We start from the raw sequence: 12,385 nt of genomic DNA, 5'->3' as shown, positions 1-12,385 counted from the left end.
GCGGCTCCGGCCAGAGTTGGGGGCGCCGCGGCGTGCTGAGCTGGCGGGGCTCACTGGGGTTCGGGTGTCTTTTCCCCAGAGTCGGGGTGCGGCCCCAGGACTTCCTGCAGGTGCTTCAGCGAGTCCAGCTGTCCGGCTCCCACACACAGGCCGTCGTGGAGGTATTCGGGCCCCCCTTTCCCCGGCCCTCCCTAGCCCGTGCTTCCGGGCTCCGCCCAGAGGTCCCCTCGGCCACCAGCCCCCTTTCACCACCAGGGTGTCGTTTCAGATCCGCCGGGGCTGGCCTGGGCCGGGTGGGGCTGGGGACGCGGCACTGTCCTGTCCCGGGCCCGCCCTCCCCTCGGCCCGGCTGACCGGGGTGCGTTTCCCTCCGCAGAAGGTGCGTTCCTATGGTGGCGACCTGCTGTCAGCCGGCGAGTTTCAGAAACTCTTTAATGAGTTTGACAAAAGGGTGATTAAAGAGGTAACCGGGGCCAGGCCACGGGGGTGAGTGGGGAAGGTTGCAGAACCTGTTGGCTTCCATCCCTTGGGTGACGCTAAGCGACCGGTGCCAGGACCCGCCTTCCCAGGGATTCCAGCCCCTAGAATGGTAAATGGCTCTTGGAAGCCAGAGTGGTCTTGTCAACCTTATGTACTTCACAGACCACAGGGACTGGCCTGGGCCAAGTCTGACCCAGAGGAGCTGTGCACAGGGTTTTCCCTGTCTTCACGACAGACTCTTACCTGCTTCCGTGCGTCCTTCCCCAGGACGGTCCCGAGTTTGTCTAGAGCCTTTGTTTTGGTCCTTGACGCCGATTTGTCAAGTCCTCATGTGGCCCTTGGCATCCAGCTCAGCCCTGTGTCCACCTGTTCTGGGTTAAGCTTTCAGTCACTAGTGCGTGACTGTCCTCTACTCTTTCACACACACTTTGTGTTGTGTGGGAAGCGCTTGGCATATATTCAGATGGTGACCGCATGTTCTGTCGCAGTTTACGTCGCGGTCCGTGGCCAGTTAGAGTCTCTCTAGTCCTCTTTGACGTTAGTAAGATGACCGTGATGTTCATTTTAGCGTGTGTGGCGAGTGTTTGAGGTTATTTTGTTGGGCTGGCAGACAGGGGTAAGAGAGGAGGTAGGAAGGAGCGGAATCCCAGAATAAAGGGGGACGGGCCCTGCTGGGCTGCCGGCCGCCTTGGCCCCTGCAGGCGCGTGCTGCTGAGCCCGTGTGCGTCTCCTCCCCAGCCCCCGCCACGGCCCGAGTACCCATCTCCCTTCCTGAGGAGGGCCCAGATCGTCTGCAGCCACCGCTACTTTGACTACCTGGGGAACTTCATCGCCCTTGGGAACCTCGTGTCCATTTCTGTGAGAGCGGGCTCACCCTCATGTGGATGTGGGAGGCACCTCGTTGCCCCCTCCCTGACCGTGGCCTTGGCACCCGGGCGCCGGGCCGGGCTGGCGAGCCGCCTCCCGCTCTGGCTTTGCAGGTGTTCCTGGTGATAGACGCAGACGTGCTGCCCGAGGACCGAGACGACTTCGTCCTAGGGGTGAGCTCTGGGGACATGTGGCTGGCAGGCGTTCACCAGGGTGACGGGGAGTCAGCGGGAGCGAGAGGGCACAGCCTCCCCCTCCCTGGGGCTCTTGTGGTGCAGAGCTGCTCCTTCCACTGTGGGGTACCCCCACAGGACGGTGGAAGAGGTGGCCAGGCCCGGGAGGGGCTGGCAGGGCAGAGGCGGCAGGTGGGGCCGCTGGCGTCTTCCGGCCTTGTGTGGCCCTGGGATGGGAGCTCCCCCACCCAGTTGCTGCTCAGCCCTTTCTGGAATGGCGAGCGCCCCTCCTAACGCTACACAGTCTTTTCAAACTCCTTGAGAATGTAAAAACAGTGTTTTCACGTTGAATTTTAAGCAAGATAGCCCCAGTACCCCCACAGTACTCAGTGCCAGCACTCTAACAAGCAGGTGTTTCTTATATGTATATATATATTTATTTATTTTTAAAGATTTTATTTATTTATTTGACACAGAGAGAGAGATCACAAGTAGGCAGAGAGGCAGGCAGAGGTGGGGGGAAGCAGGCTCCCTGCCGAGCAGAGAGTACGATTTGGGGCTTGATCCCAGGACCCTGAGATCATGACCTGAGCCGAAGGCAGAGGCTTAACCCACTGAGCCACCCAGGCGCCCCCAAAGCAGGTGTTTTAAAGTTTACTTTGACGAAAGATCTTGTGAACAATTTTTAAACTGAAGAAAGTGCGTAAACGTTCTCTGATTACATAGGAAAAAGCTTTTATCTGATATACAGCTGACACAGTATGTCGTGCACATTAAACACAGACTAGACTTTATCGTGGCTTCGAAATGGGAAAAATGCCTTTCCTGACCTGACGCTTGAAATTCCTTTGTCTTATCCTTCAAGTCCAGTTCTTAGCTTTCTTATTTCCATTGTATTTCCTTCCTGGATGACGCTGGGGGCTTCTCAGGCACTGGAGAGGCGACTGGTTTTTATTCCTGATGAAGTCAAGTTGGATACAGTTGACTTGTATTTTATCTTCTTTAACAGTAGTGGTTAAGCACGGGGGTCAGCGTGATTGTGAGAGACGTGATTGCCGCGTGGGGGTTTTGGGGTGCCTGTGAAGTTCCATCCTTTTCTGCCCCTTGATAATTGCTCGTGATACGGGGTCAGGAATGCCTTAACGGTGACCTCATCGCGGGTGTGAGTGAGGCAGCATGAAGAATGTGGAGTTTAGGCTGGACAGCGGGGAGAGGTGACTGCAGCGGCCATCTGACCCCACGTGTCCCTCCCATGGCTCTGTGCTCACTGGGGGAGGGTGCCAGGAGGCTCCCAGTAAGGAGGGAGCCCCTCTGTATTTTACTGACTGGCTTCAAAGGGGACAGTGACACAGTGGCCTGTGGTGACCTTCGAAGCTAAGACCTTCTCTGTCCCCCCCCACCCCCCAGCACCAGGGGCTGGGAGGACACTGCTGAGAGCCAGGCACGCCCACCGGGGAGGCCACTGCCCATGTGCGCTGTTAGAGGTTGCCCCGATGTTCCCATGGAGAGTGGCCAGGGGGGGTCAGGACAGAGAACTGGGAGCGTGGGCTCGGGTGGCAGCCGTGGGGAGGGAGAGATGTGGCCACACAGGGGCTGGTGGGGTGGGGTGGCGGGGGTGACCCAGGCCCTGCAGGCCCAGAGGGGATGGAGGGCCAGGAGAGCGGCTGTGCCAGTTGTCACCGAAGCCAGCGTGGGGTACTGGTCACCGAGGGGAGGCTGTGGAGCAGGGAGAGGTGGGGTGCTGGAGACGCCCCGTGGCGGGGGGGGGTCGTGTGGGAGGAACAGCCCCAGGTGCCCCGAGGAGCCAGTGAGGGGTGCACAGGGGCCGGGCTGCCTGCTAGGTCCCTGTCTTCCTCTCAGATTCTCAACTGCGTCTTCATTCTTTACTACCTGCTGGAGTTGCTGCTGAAGGTGTTTGCCCTGGGCCTGCCGGGCTACCTGGCCCATTCCAGCAACGTGTTCGACGGCCTGCTCACCGTCGTCCTGCTGGTAAAGTTGGAGATGGGCCGGGCCGCCGGCTTCCTTGGGCGGGCAGTGTGTTCTCTGCAGCTGGCTCTGCGCTGTGTCCATATCAGGCTGTCCCTCGGGAGTGGAGGCCCCCAGGGATTTGGGCTCCTGCCTCCAGGGACAAGGGGCTTTTTCTCCAGCGTGAGCCGCATGGTGGGCCACCAGCGGGGGCCGGTAGGAGGCTGGGTTCCCGAGGCATCTGAGCGCGGTGGGGGCAGGCTGCCTCTCCGCCCTGGAGCGGGGCCTGGAAGGAGCCCGGGGTCCTCACCTGCTAACCAGCCCCAGCCACAGACCTAAGGATGGTGGGACCTTGGGGAGGATGGAGGGCGGGGTGGGGGTGGGTCTTGGGCACCCTCCCAGAGCCCACTGGAGTGGAGGGTCCCGTGTGGTATGTGTGTCATGGCAGCCATCCTGGTATAGTGTTTATTCGTGTTTGTTGTGGGCCCCTTGGGACAGGAGCAAAGACGGTCAGAGAGAAGGGCCTTCTGTCTGCCCTTGACCTGGGCCTCCACCAGCCTTTCCGGTATCGTGCCCTCTGGGTGTGCGGGCCGCTGGGTCCCGAGACCTCGGTGTTTTTCTCAGCCACAGGAAGCCCCACGTTTGGAACCAACCCATGGGGACAAGAATGGAGCTCTGACTTCTCCCCAGATCCCTCTGGTGGGGAGCGTGTTACACACAAGCTGTAGAGGTCAATCGAAAGCCGTCTAGATAGGTGTTGCTGTAGCGATGCCTTCTCTTCTTTTGTAATTAAAGGTTTTGGAGATCTCAACTCTGGCTGTGTACCGATTCCCACACCCGGGCTGGTATGTGACTGGAGAGAACCGAGGGAGGCTACAGCAACCAGCGCCCCACCAAGGCACCAGGGGAGGGTGGCCTGGGCGCCCCAGCCTGCCTGCTCGTGCTGCTCGGCTCCAGGGTGAAGCCCCCGGTGTTAGGAGGGCAGACAGCTGGGCGCTTGGCCAGCTGAGGACTGTGGGAGCTGTCCCCCCCCTCGCTCTTAGGGAACAGGTCCTAAGTCGCCGTCAGATGACAGCGTTCCCAGAGCTGGGACAGGCCTATAGAGGGCAGCGGGCTCAGCCCCAGAACCAGGATGGAACGGGCGGCCCCCTGTGTCCCGGGTTGTGGAGACCCGCATCTTAGGGCTGGGGTGACCCCTGAGCGCTGGAATAGGGCTGGAGGCCGTGTGACTGATGTTGGCATGTCCCCTCCCACTCTGGGCTTGGGTTTAGTGCCCTGGAAGTTGGCAGGGACGGGGCTGCTTTATGAGTCCCACTGCCCCCACTTCTGGCCGCAGAGCAGTGCGCATGTCTGGGCCGGGGTCCCAGAGTGCCTCAAAGTGTGGCTTGTGGAGGCTGTCAGGGGGCGTTGCCCAGAACACAGTAGTGCCAGCCAGTGGCCTTGCCGGCCCCGGGCATCCTGGCAGCCCTGGTGTCTTGGCAGGTCTGTGGGCTGCCTTCCTTCTAGTGGAGCAACTGGAAAGTGCTGGAGACGGGGAGTGGGGCCAAGAGACTTGCTTTAGGGTCAGCTGGCCCAGGAAGGGTCTACCTGGGGCAGACAGGTCGGGCTGGACCTGTCCTCAGTGGTGTGGTGGGGCATGGCGGCCGCAGGGCCACCCTCCCTCATTTCTGAAACGCATGCGGGAGTCCCAGGGGAGCGTTGTGCTGGGGAACGGGTTTCCAGTTGGATGGAAATGAGAGCCGGCTGAGCCCCTGAGTGACACCCAGAGGGGCCCGGTACAGGATGGGGTCACAGGATAGGGGATGCGGCTCAGGAGCCAGGGTCAGGCAACAGGGACAGGAAATGAGGTCAGAGGATAGGACCGTTGCTAGGGGTCAGGGGTCAGGGGTCAATGCACCGGCTCAGGGACCAGGTCCCTCCTTCTTGTGCCAGGACCTGAGCTGGGCGTTTCAGCGTTTGGAACCTGAGTGCTCTCCTGGGTAAGACGAGGGGTGTGATAGCCAGTGCCATCCTGGGCTGGCAGGGGTGGCCATCCAGTCTCCGTCCTGTGCCCGTGACAGAGGCCCGTCCCCCTGCCCGCCACTTGCTCTCTGCATCTGTCTTTGTCTGAACACGCATCTCCCTGTCTCCCTATTGCCGGCGTCTCGAGGCTCTCCCAACCCGTGTCCCGTGTGTCTCTCCAGGAAGCCAGAGACGCTGGGCCTGCTGTCGCTGTGGGACATGGCCCGGCTGGTGAACACGCTCATCGTGGTCCGGTTCCTGCGCATTATCCCGAGCCTGAAGGTATGTGGGCAACTGACTACCTGGCTTGCCTCCCTGCCGTCCAGCTCCCACTCCTGCATTGCTCTGGAGAGTGGCTGGGCCTGGGCAGGGCCGAACTGAGACCAGGACGGTCCCCCTGGGTACCCTGGTCCCCTTGGGCTGTGTCCCCAGCCATGTACTGCTGCTGGGCAGTGCTGGATGTCAGCGTGAGCCTGCGAGCGGCCCAGCCCTGCTTGTCTCAGTTCGGTCCCCCTGGGTACCCTGGTCCCCTTGGGCTGTGTCCCCAGCCACGTACTGCTGCTGGGCAGTGCTGGAGGTCAGCGTGAGCCTGCGAGCGGGCGCTTGCACGGACCAGGACAGGGAGGGCTGGCGCGGGCGGATGGGTGTGGGGCACCTCGGGCAGCCCTAGGGATAGCTCTGTGCTCTTTGAGGCCATCGGCGTTTGTGCGGGGTGGGGGCTGGAGCCCTTAGAGCCAGTGTGTTCCTGGGTGTCCTGAGGTTTCCGGAGGCCATTGGTGTGGGCCTTTCGTGGCTTCTGGTACTGAGGGCCAAAGGCGAGATTGGCCCAGGCACTCCCCTCCAGGTCCCCCAGTACAGGAGAGGGCGTGTGATTGGCTGGGTGCCAGGCTGCTCGACTCCCAGTCCTGGTGGCTCGTGACTGTCTGTAGGCCTCATCGTCTCCTCATGTATCCACAGGGAGGGACACCAGCCTTGAGGGGAGGGGAGCTCGGTGAGCAGGGCCTTTGGGCCCGGAGCCCGCCCAGCACAGAGGTAGGGTTCGCTCCTCCTGTCCGTTTTCCCAAGAACTTTTCTGGAGAGAGGAAACCAAGGACATCAGAGACCTTTCTGTGTGTCCAGGACCTTCCCCCCGGCTCGTCTGTCCTTCCTGGGAAGCTGCCCACCTGTGCCATTGGGGGCTCCCTGTTAGCTAGTGGGCTCTCCCGTCGCAAGGTGGCCTGGCGGCCCTGGATGTGGATGGGGGCACTGTGCCCGGTGGTCGCGCACGCCACACCCGCATGTGGTCACACACAAGCACGCACAAACGCACACGCCTACCCACATTTTCATGGCGGCACGCACCTGTAACCGTGCGGACGTGACATACCTGCATTGTCGCCACAGACTCCAGCCGCACGCACGCGCTGAACACGCACGCGGCCGTGTGCACAGTCTCACGTGTACACGCAGGCAGAATGTACACGCACGCTGCCGTGCCCACACACTACATACACACGCACGCACGTGGCCGTACGCACACACAGTGACCCATACGCCCACGAGCACGCGTCCACACGCTGGCTCTGGGTGTCGGCATCTCTGGTTACAGGCTGACGGGAAAGCCATTCTGTGGGGCTCAGGTTCCCGTGTCCGGGGAGCAGCCCTCTATAGCCGGGGTGCCTGGCTGGGTCAGCCCCTTCCCAGGCCTGACCGCGGGTGAGCTGCAGACTTCAGGTCTGCACTTCTTTGGAGTCTCTGGACCCGAGAGGCGCTAACCCAGCCTTCGTGGGCGCTCGGCAGCGTGACCTGAGCTCCCGCGCGTGTGGGCTTCGCGGAAGGGACTGGGATTGAGACCGTCTGCGTCTGGGTGGATGGTGGTGTCTGTGTGTACGGTGTCTGTGAGCATGTATGGTGTGTGTCTGTGCCTCTAGATGGATGGATGTGGGTGTGTGAGTATGTGGCCGTGTTTATGGGGGGCCGTGGGGTGCACGTCTGGGCGTGTGTGCAGGTGGAGGGCCGTGGGGTGCGCCTACATGTGTGAACGGGCGGGCGGCTGACTGGCGTATGCGTACGGGTGCGTGGGTTGTTAGTTCACTGGTGCTTTTCCGGGTCAGGGTCAGGGTAGTGGGCAGGGTTGGTGTCCCCTCAGTGGGGCCAGGAAGAATAGGACCTGCTGTCCTTCTGTCCTCAGCTAATGGCTGTGGTGGCCAGTACCGTCCTGGACCTGGTCAGAAACATGCGGGCTTTTGGCGGGATCCTGGTGGTGAGTCTGGCCGGCGGGTTCTGGTGGGATCCTGGTGGTGAGTCCGGCCGGCGGGCTCTGGCGGGATACTGGTGGTGAGTCCGGCCGGCGGGTTCTGGTGGGATCCTGGTGGTGAGTCCGGCCGGCGGGTTCTGGTGGGATCCTGGTGGTGAGTCCGGCCGGCCGGCTCTGGCGGGATCCTGGTGGTGAGTCCGGCCAGCGGGCTCTGGCCAGCGGGGGGTGCGGCACGAGCGGAGCCGCCTGTGGGTTCCGGTGAGTCTGAGCGAGGCTGGCTGGCCGCTCTGGAGGAAGGAGGGCCCTGTGTTAGGGGTGGCTTTAGGGCTGCGTCAGCCCGGGAGGCCAGAATGTTCCCTGGACCCTGGGGCTGGTCCTGACCATGCTGCCGTTCCCTGCTGGAGGTGCGTCGGTCACTTTTTATTCCCCATGCGTGTTGATCGCAGGCCATACTGGGACACTGATTTTGAAAAGTGTGAGAGGCATTAGGGATCCCCGAGGCCCATGTAGACCCCAGATGGGGCTTTGGTCAGCCCTCCCTGCGCAGTGGGATCTCGGGAACTCACAGCCGTGGTGGCTGAGGACAAACCACGGCATCCCCCCAGCTCCAGACCGAGCCTTGCCACTGAGCTGCTGTTGGCTCTGCCCTGTCACCCCGCTCAGGGGGACCCCTGGTGCTGCTCTAGGTGTGAAGCCCCACAGAGGAGACGGAGGTCTGGAAGGGACTGGATTAGCCCGGCGCCCGTGCCCCTTCGTTTTACCCTGGCACGTTGGGGCTGGGTGGGGACAGGTCGGGGGCCACTGGTAGCCTCTTCTCTCTGCGGCGTGAGACTGCTGGGTGGTTTCCTTGCACGTCACCTCCTGGGGAAGCTTGGCCAGTTCCTACCTGCCCCTCCCTGGAACCTCTTCCCCTAAGACTACCCAGAGTAGGGGCCCTTCTCACCTCTCTTCCTGCCACACCTGTCCTGGAGAAGGGGCGGACAGCCTTGCTTCCTTGGCCCCTGGGTCTTTCCCCCTGGCCCCCGTTGCTGTCTGGCTCGCCTGGTGGTGGCGGCTCCTCCCTCCTTCCCTCTGGGGCTGGAGAGGGTACTCGGGAGGAGAAGCCCCAGCATTCCCTTGGGGGGAGCGGGGCGGGGCACAGCATGGAGGGCTGGGAACATGCTGCCCTGTGGGTCCTCCTGCGGGGGGCGCTGAGCAGGCCCGGCCCACCCCCCAGGTGGTGTACTACGTCTTCGCCATTCTGGGCATCAGCCTGTTTCGCGGCGTCATCGTGGCTCCTGGAAACGGCAGGTGAGGTGGGGCCTGAACTTCCCAAGGGGAGAAGTGCCTCTTGTGGGGACGGAGGGGCGTGAGGCGGGGTGGCAGTGTGGGGGTGGGCTCCCCGGGAGCAGGGGTGTCTCCTAGTCCCTCCTCCTTTGTCTCCCCTCCTTCCCCGCCCTGCCAGATGCCCTCACCCAGCATCTCTACCAAGTGTCTCTGAAGCCTTGTGGCGGCTCCCACCCCTGCACACCCCAGGCCAGGCCACAAGCTGGTGGAGGGGGCCCCGGAGCCAGACTTGGATCCCGCTGTCCCGAAGCTCCGTTTCCCACGCACGTCTGCAGCTCTTGGCTCCTGGCTGCTCTCACAGCACCTCTGGACGGGGGCCTCCTTTGCTCTCCGGCTTCTCCGGGCCCAGAGGGCTTCCAGCTGGGCAGGGGCTCAGGCAGGGCTGGGGTGCTGCATGGTCCGTGCCCCAGTCCCCACCCCTGACCCAGCTTGCCGTGTACCCGCAGCCTGAGCACTGACAACAGCTCGGCACCCTGCGGAAGCTTCGAGCAGCTGGAGTACTGGCCCAACAACTTCGATGACTTTGCGGTGAGCCCTGCACCCCCTGGTCCTCAGCGCCCTCGCCCTCCCGTCGCCCTGTCCCGGCCCCGCCGGACCCCGTGTCTGCCGCCCCGCAGGCCGCCCTCATCACTCTGTGGAACGTGATGGTGGTGAACAACTGGCAGGTGTTCCTGGAGGCCTATCGGCGCTACTCGGGCCCGTGAGCGACCCCGCCCCGTCCCTGCACAGTGTGTCCCCGGCCAGCACGGCCCTGCCATCCCCGCGCAGTGTGACCCCGGCCTGCATGGCCCCACCCTCTCCTCCGCTCAGTGTGACCCCAGCCAGCAGGGCCCTGCCCCATCTCTGTGCAGTGTGACCCGGGCCAGCAAGGCCCCGCCCTGTCCCCACGCAGTGTGACCCTGGCCGGCACGCCCCTGCCCTGTCCCCTGCACAGTGTGACCCCGGCCGGCACGCTCCTGCGCCGTCCCTGTGTAGTGTAACCCCGGCCGGCAAGGCCCCGCCCTGTCCCTGCGCAGTGTGACCCCGGCCGGCACGCCCCTGCGCTGTCCCTGTGCAGTGTGACCCCGGCCGGCATGGCCCCACCCTCTCCCCTGCACAGTGTGACCCTGGCCAGCACGACCCCGCCCTCTCTCCGTGCAGTGGGACCCCAGCCGGCATGCCCCTGTCCCCTGTCCCATTGGCACCGCTCCCGGCGGCCCACGTCTGGCATTCTTGTCTCCACAGGTGGTCGAAGATCTACTTTGTGTTGTGGTGGCTGGTGTCGTCTGTCATCTGGGTCAACCTGTTTTTGGCTCTGATCCTGGAGGTACCGGAGATCCCTGCCCAGGCTGTCTCATGGGTGGTTGCTGACTTGCCACAGACAGCTTGAGGCTGTTGGCCGGGCCCATCCAGAACGGGGCGGGAAGGGGGCTGTGCTGGGTCCCGGCTTGGTGCTGCTTCAGCTGGCTGCTGGGAGCCTCTTAGAATGTCCTTGACATTGGGCCTGTGGGGGTTTCAGCCTGTGGGTGGGGCTGGGGGAGACCTATCAGGCATCTGGCTCCTGCAGGAGTGGGTGGCCGTGTCGGGCCCTGGATCCCAGCGTCCGGGAGGGGCTTGGATCCCTGCAGTGGATGCCTGGCCCACACTGGAGGGGAAAAGGCTGGGTCACACGGGGCTTACACCCACTGGCCCCCCTGTTCTCCTGCTTGCCAGAATTTTCTTCACAAGTGGGACCGCCGCAGTCACCTGCAGTCCCTCGCTGGGGACCCGGACAGCACCTATCAGATGAGTGCAGAGCTCTTGTTCAGGTGTGTGGGTCAGGAAGGGTCTCTGGGGAGGGGAGGCAGGGAGTGGGCAGGGGGGTGTCCTCTGTGACAGCAGCATTCCTCCTGCCAGTTCTGCGTTGGGACCAGGGTCTGGGCTTCTTGTTCTCCTGGCGCTGGGGCTGGGACCTCTGTCTTGCTCTCCGATGAAGTTGTTTAAGACGGCATTCTCCGGTGTCAGTCTCCAGGGGATGCTGTTGGGGGAGGGGGTGGCCCTTACCTCCCCGCGGTGCAGGACAGTGGGATCGCCCAGAGAGCTGCGGCCATGCCTTCCCTCCCTGCACCTGCGCTGTGTCGTCGCAGCCCCTCTGCACCGGCACTGGCCAGCCTGGAGGGCCACCCCCACCCCCGGCCTCCAACCCCGGGCTTTTAGGGACGCCCCGCATACGTCCTGGAGATGGATCTAAGTCCCCGTGCTCCCTTGGGCACGTGTCTGATGATTCCTAAATGAGGAGCAGGGCGGCCCACCCTCCCGGAGCTGCCCGAGTCCGCCCTCTCCAGAGCTCCCTGCACATCTCCCCGATTCCCCAGGGAGGTCCTGGAGGAGCCGACCGAGGACGAGCTCATGGAGAAGCTGAGCCACCACCCGCACCTGCGGCTGTGCAGGTGACGTCCAGGTGCGCCGTCCCGGCGAGGGCGGCGGGGGGCCCTGTTGCCTCAGGACCGACGCCGTTGTGGGAGGAGGCGGAGGCCGCCCTGAAGGAGAGGAAGGAGAGACTTTCAATTAGATGGACTAACGGACGGGTGGACGGACGGAACTCCGCCACCCACCCTAGGCTGGGGCTGAGAGCAGAGGCCCCGGGTCACTGCTGATCCGAACCACTAACCACCACCAGCTTTTCTTGGTGGCACCCGAGTGGGCTGCTTGAACTTTGTGTGGCGTCTGGGCCACGCCGCTCTCTTCGTAAGCTGGCTTCGGCAGGACTTCAGCTTCTCTGAGTCCTGGAAGAGGGTGACTCCTCAGGGACTCTCAAGACTGAGCAGCGGGAAGCAGCGACCTTCCTTCCAGAGCCTGTGATTTCCGTGGTGCCTTCACTGCTGGTGGCTTTCGGGGACCAGAGGCCCGCCTGGGGCCCGTGCAGGCCAGCCAGCAGCTTCCCAGGGCATTAGGTTTGGGATCCTGGTGGTTTTACGTGAGGAGGATCTTAACCATTTTATTATTTAACGGTTCGTGTGAGTGTGATTGGGTGTATTTCTTTATGGGTCAGAATGCCAATAGTTTTTATCCTGAAGTCTTGCAAAGAGCGAGGTTGTCGTTCTTTACTGGGACACAACTCTGTTCCTGCTTCTCTGGAACAGGGTGGCCAGGTGAGGTGGTTTAGGTTGTGCACTACAAACCTGGCTGCAGGGGTGTGTCCAGCCACTGGGACATCTCCCCATGGTGAGGGCTCTCTTCTTCTAATTTGTGTAAAGGCCCGTATGAGCCAGTGGTGGCTCTCCTTTACGTGTCCACAGGGATGTGGCAGAAGAGGCTAGTAGGTCGGGGAGGAGGGAAAGTGAGTGATGTGTGGCTGGCCACTTTGTCCCTTGAGCCA

At 62.8% G+C, this 12,385-nt stretch overlaps 1 protein-coding gene across 3 annotated transcripts in view; it reads left to right on the top strand.

The window, feature by feature from the left end:
- Positions 1 to 12,094, top strand: part of LOC111149602 (two pore segment channel 2) — a 27,129-nt gene extending 15,035 nt beyond the window's left edge. For all 3 annotated transcript variants that reach the window (XM_022506745.1, XM_022506746.1, XM_022506747.1), the window contains 14 exons: positions 80 to 161; positions 377 to 463; positions 1,219 to 1,338; positions 1,461 to 1,520; positions 3,381 to 3,509; positions 4,281 to 4,330; positions 5,669 to 5,768; positions 7,657 to 7,728; positions 8,939 to 9,012; positions 9,495 to 9,576; positions 9,666 to 9,748; positions 10,273 to 10,354; positions 10,741 to 10,835; positions 11,382 to 12,094. In XM_022506745.1, coding sequence (XP_022362453.1) covers positions 80 to 161; positions 377 to 463; positions 1,219 to 1,338; positions 1,461 to 1,520; positions 3,381 to 3,509; positions 4,281 to 4,330; positions 5,669 to 5,768; positions 7,657 to 7,728; positions 8,939 to 9,012; positions 9,495 to 9,576; positions 9,666 to 9,748; positions 10,273 to 10,354; positions 10,741 to 10,835; positions 11,382 to 11,460 — 1,195 coding nt within the window. In that variant the 3' untranslated portion in view covers positions 11,461 to 12,094. The remainder of the gene's footprint in view (positions 1 to 79; positions 162 to 376; positions 464 to 1,218; positions 1,339 to 1,460; positions 1,521 to 3,380; positions 3,510 to 4,280; positions 4,331 to 5,668; positions 5,769 to 7,656; positions 7,729 to 8,938; positions 9,013 to 9,494; positions 9,577 to 9,665; positions 9,749 to 10,272; positions 10,355 to 10,740; positions 10,836 to 11,381) is intronic.
- The last annotated feature ends 291 nt before the right edge of the window (positions 12,095 to 12,385 follow it).

This window comes from Enhydra lutris, unplaced genomic scaffold (assembly GCF_002288905.1).
Source record: "Enhydra lutris kenyoni isolate GAN:26980312 unplaced genomic scaffold, ASM228890v2 scaffoldscaffold22, whole genome shotgun sequence".
Taxonomy (NCBI): domain Eukaryota; kingdom Metazoa; phylum Chordata; class Mammalia; order Carnivora; family Mustelidae; genus Enhydra; species Enhydra lutris.
The sequence above is the reverse complement of the archived record's forward strand: the minus strand, read 5'-3'. Positions and strand labels throughout refer to the sequence as shown.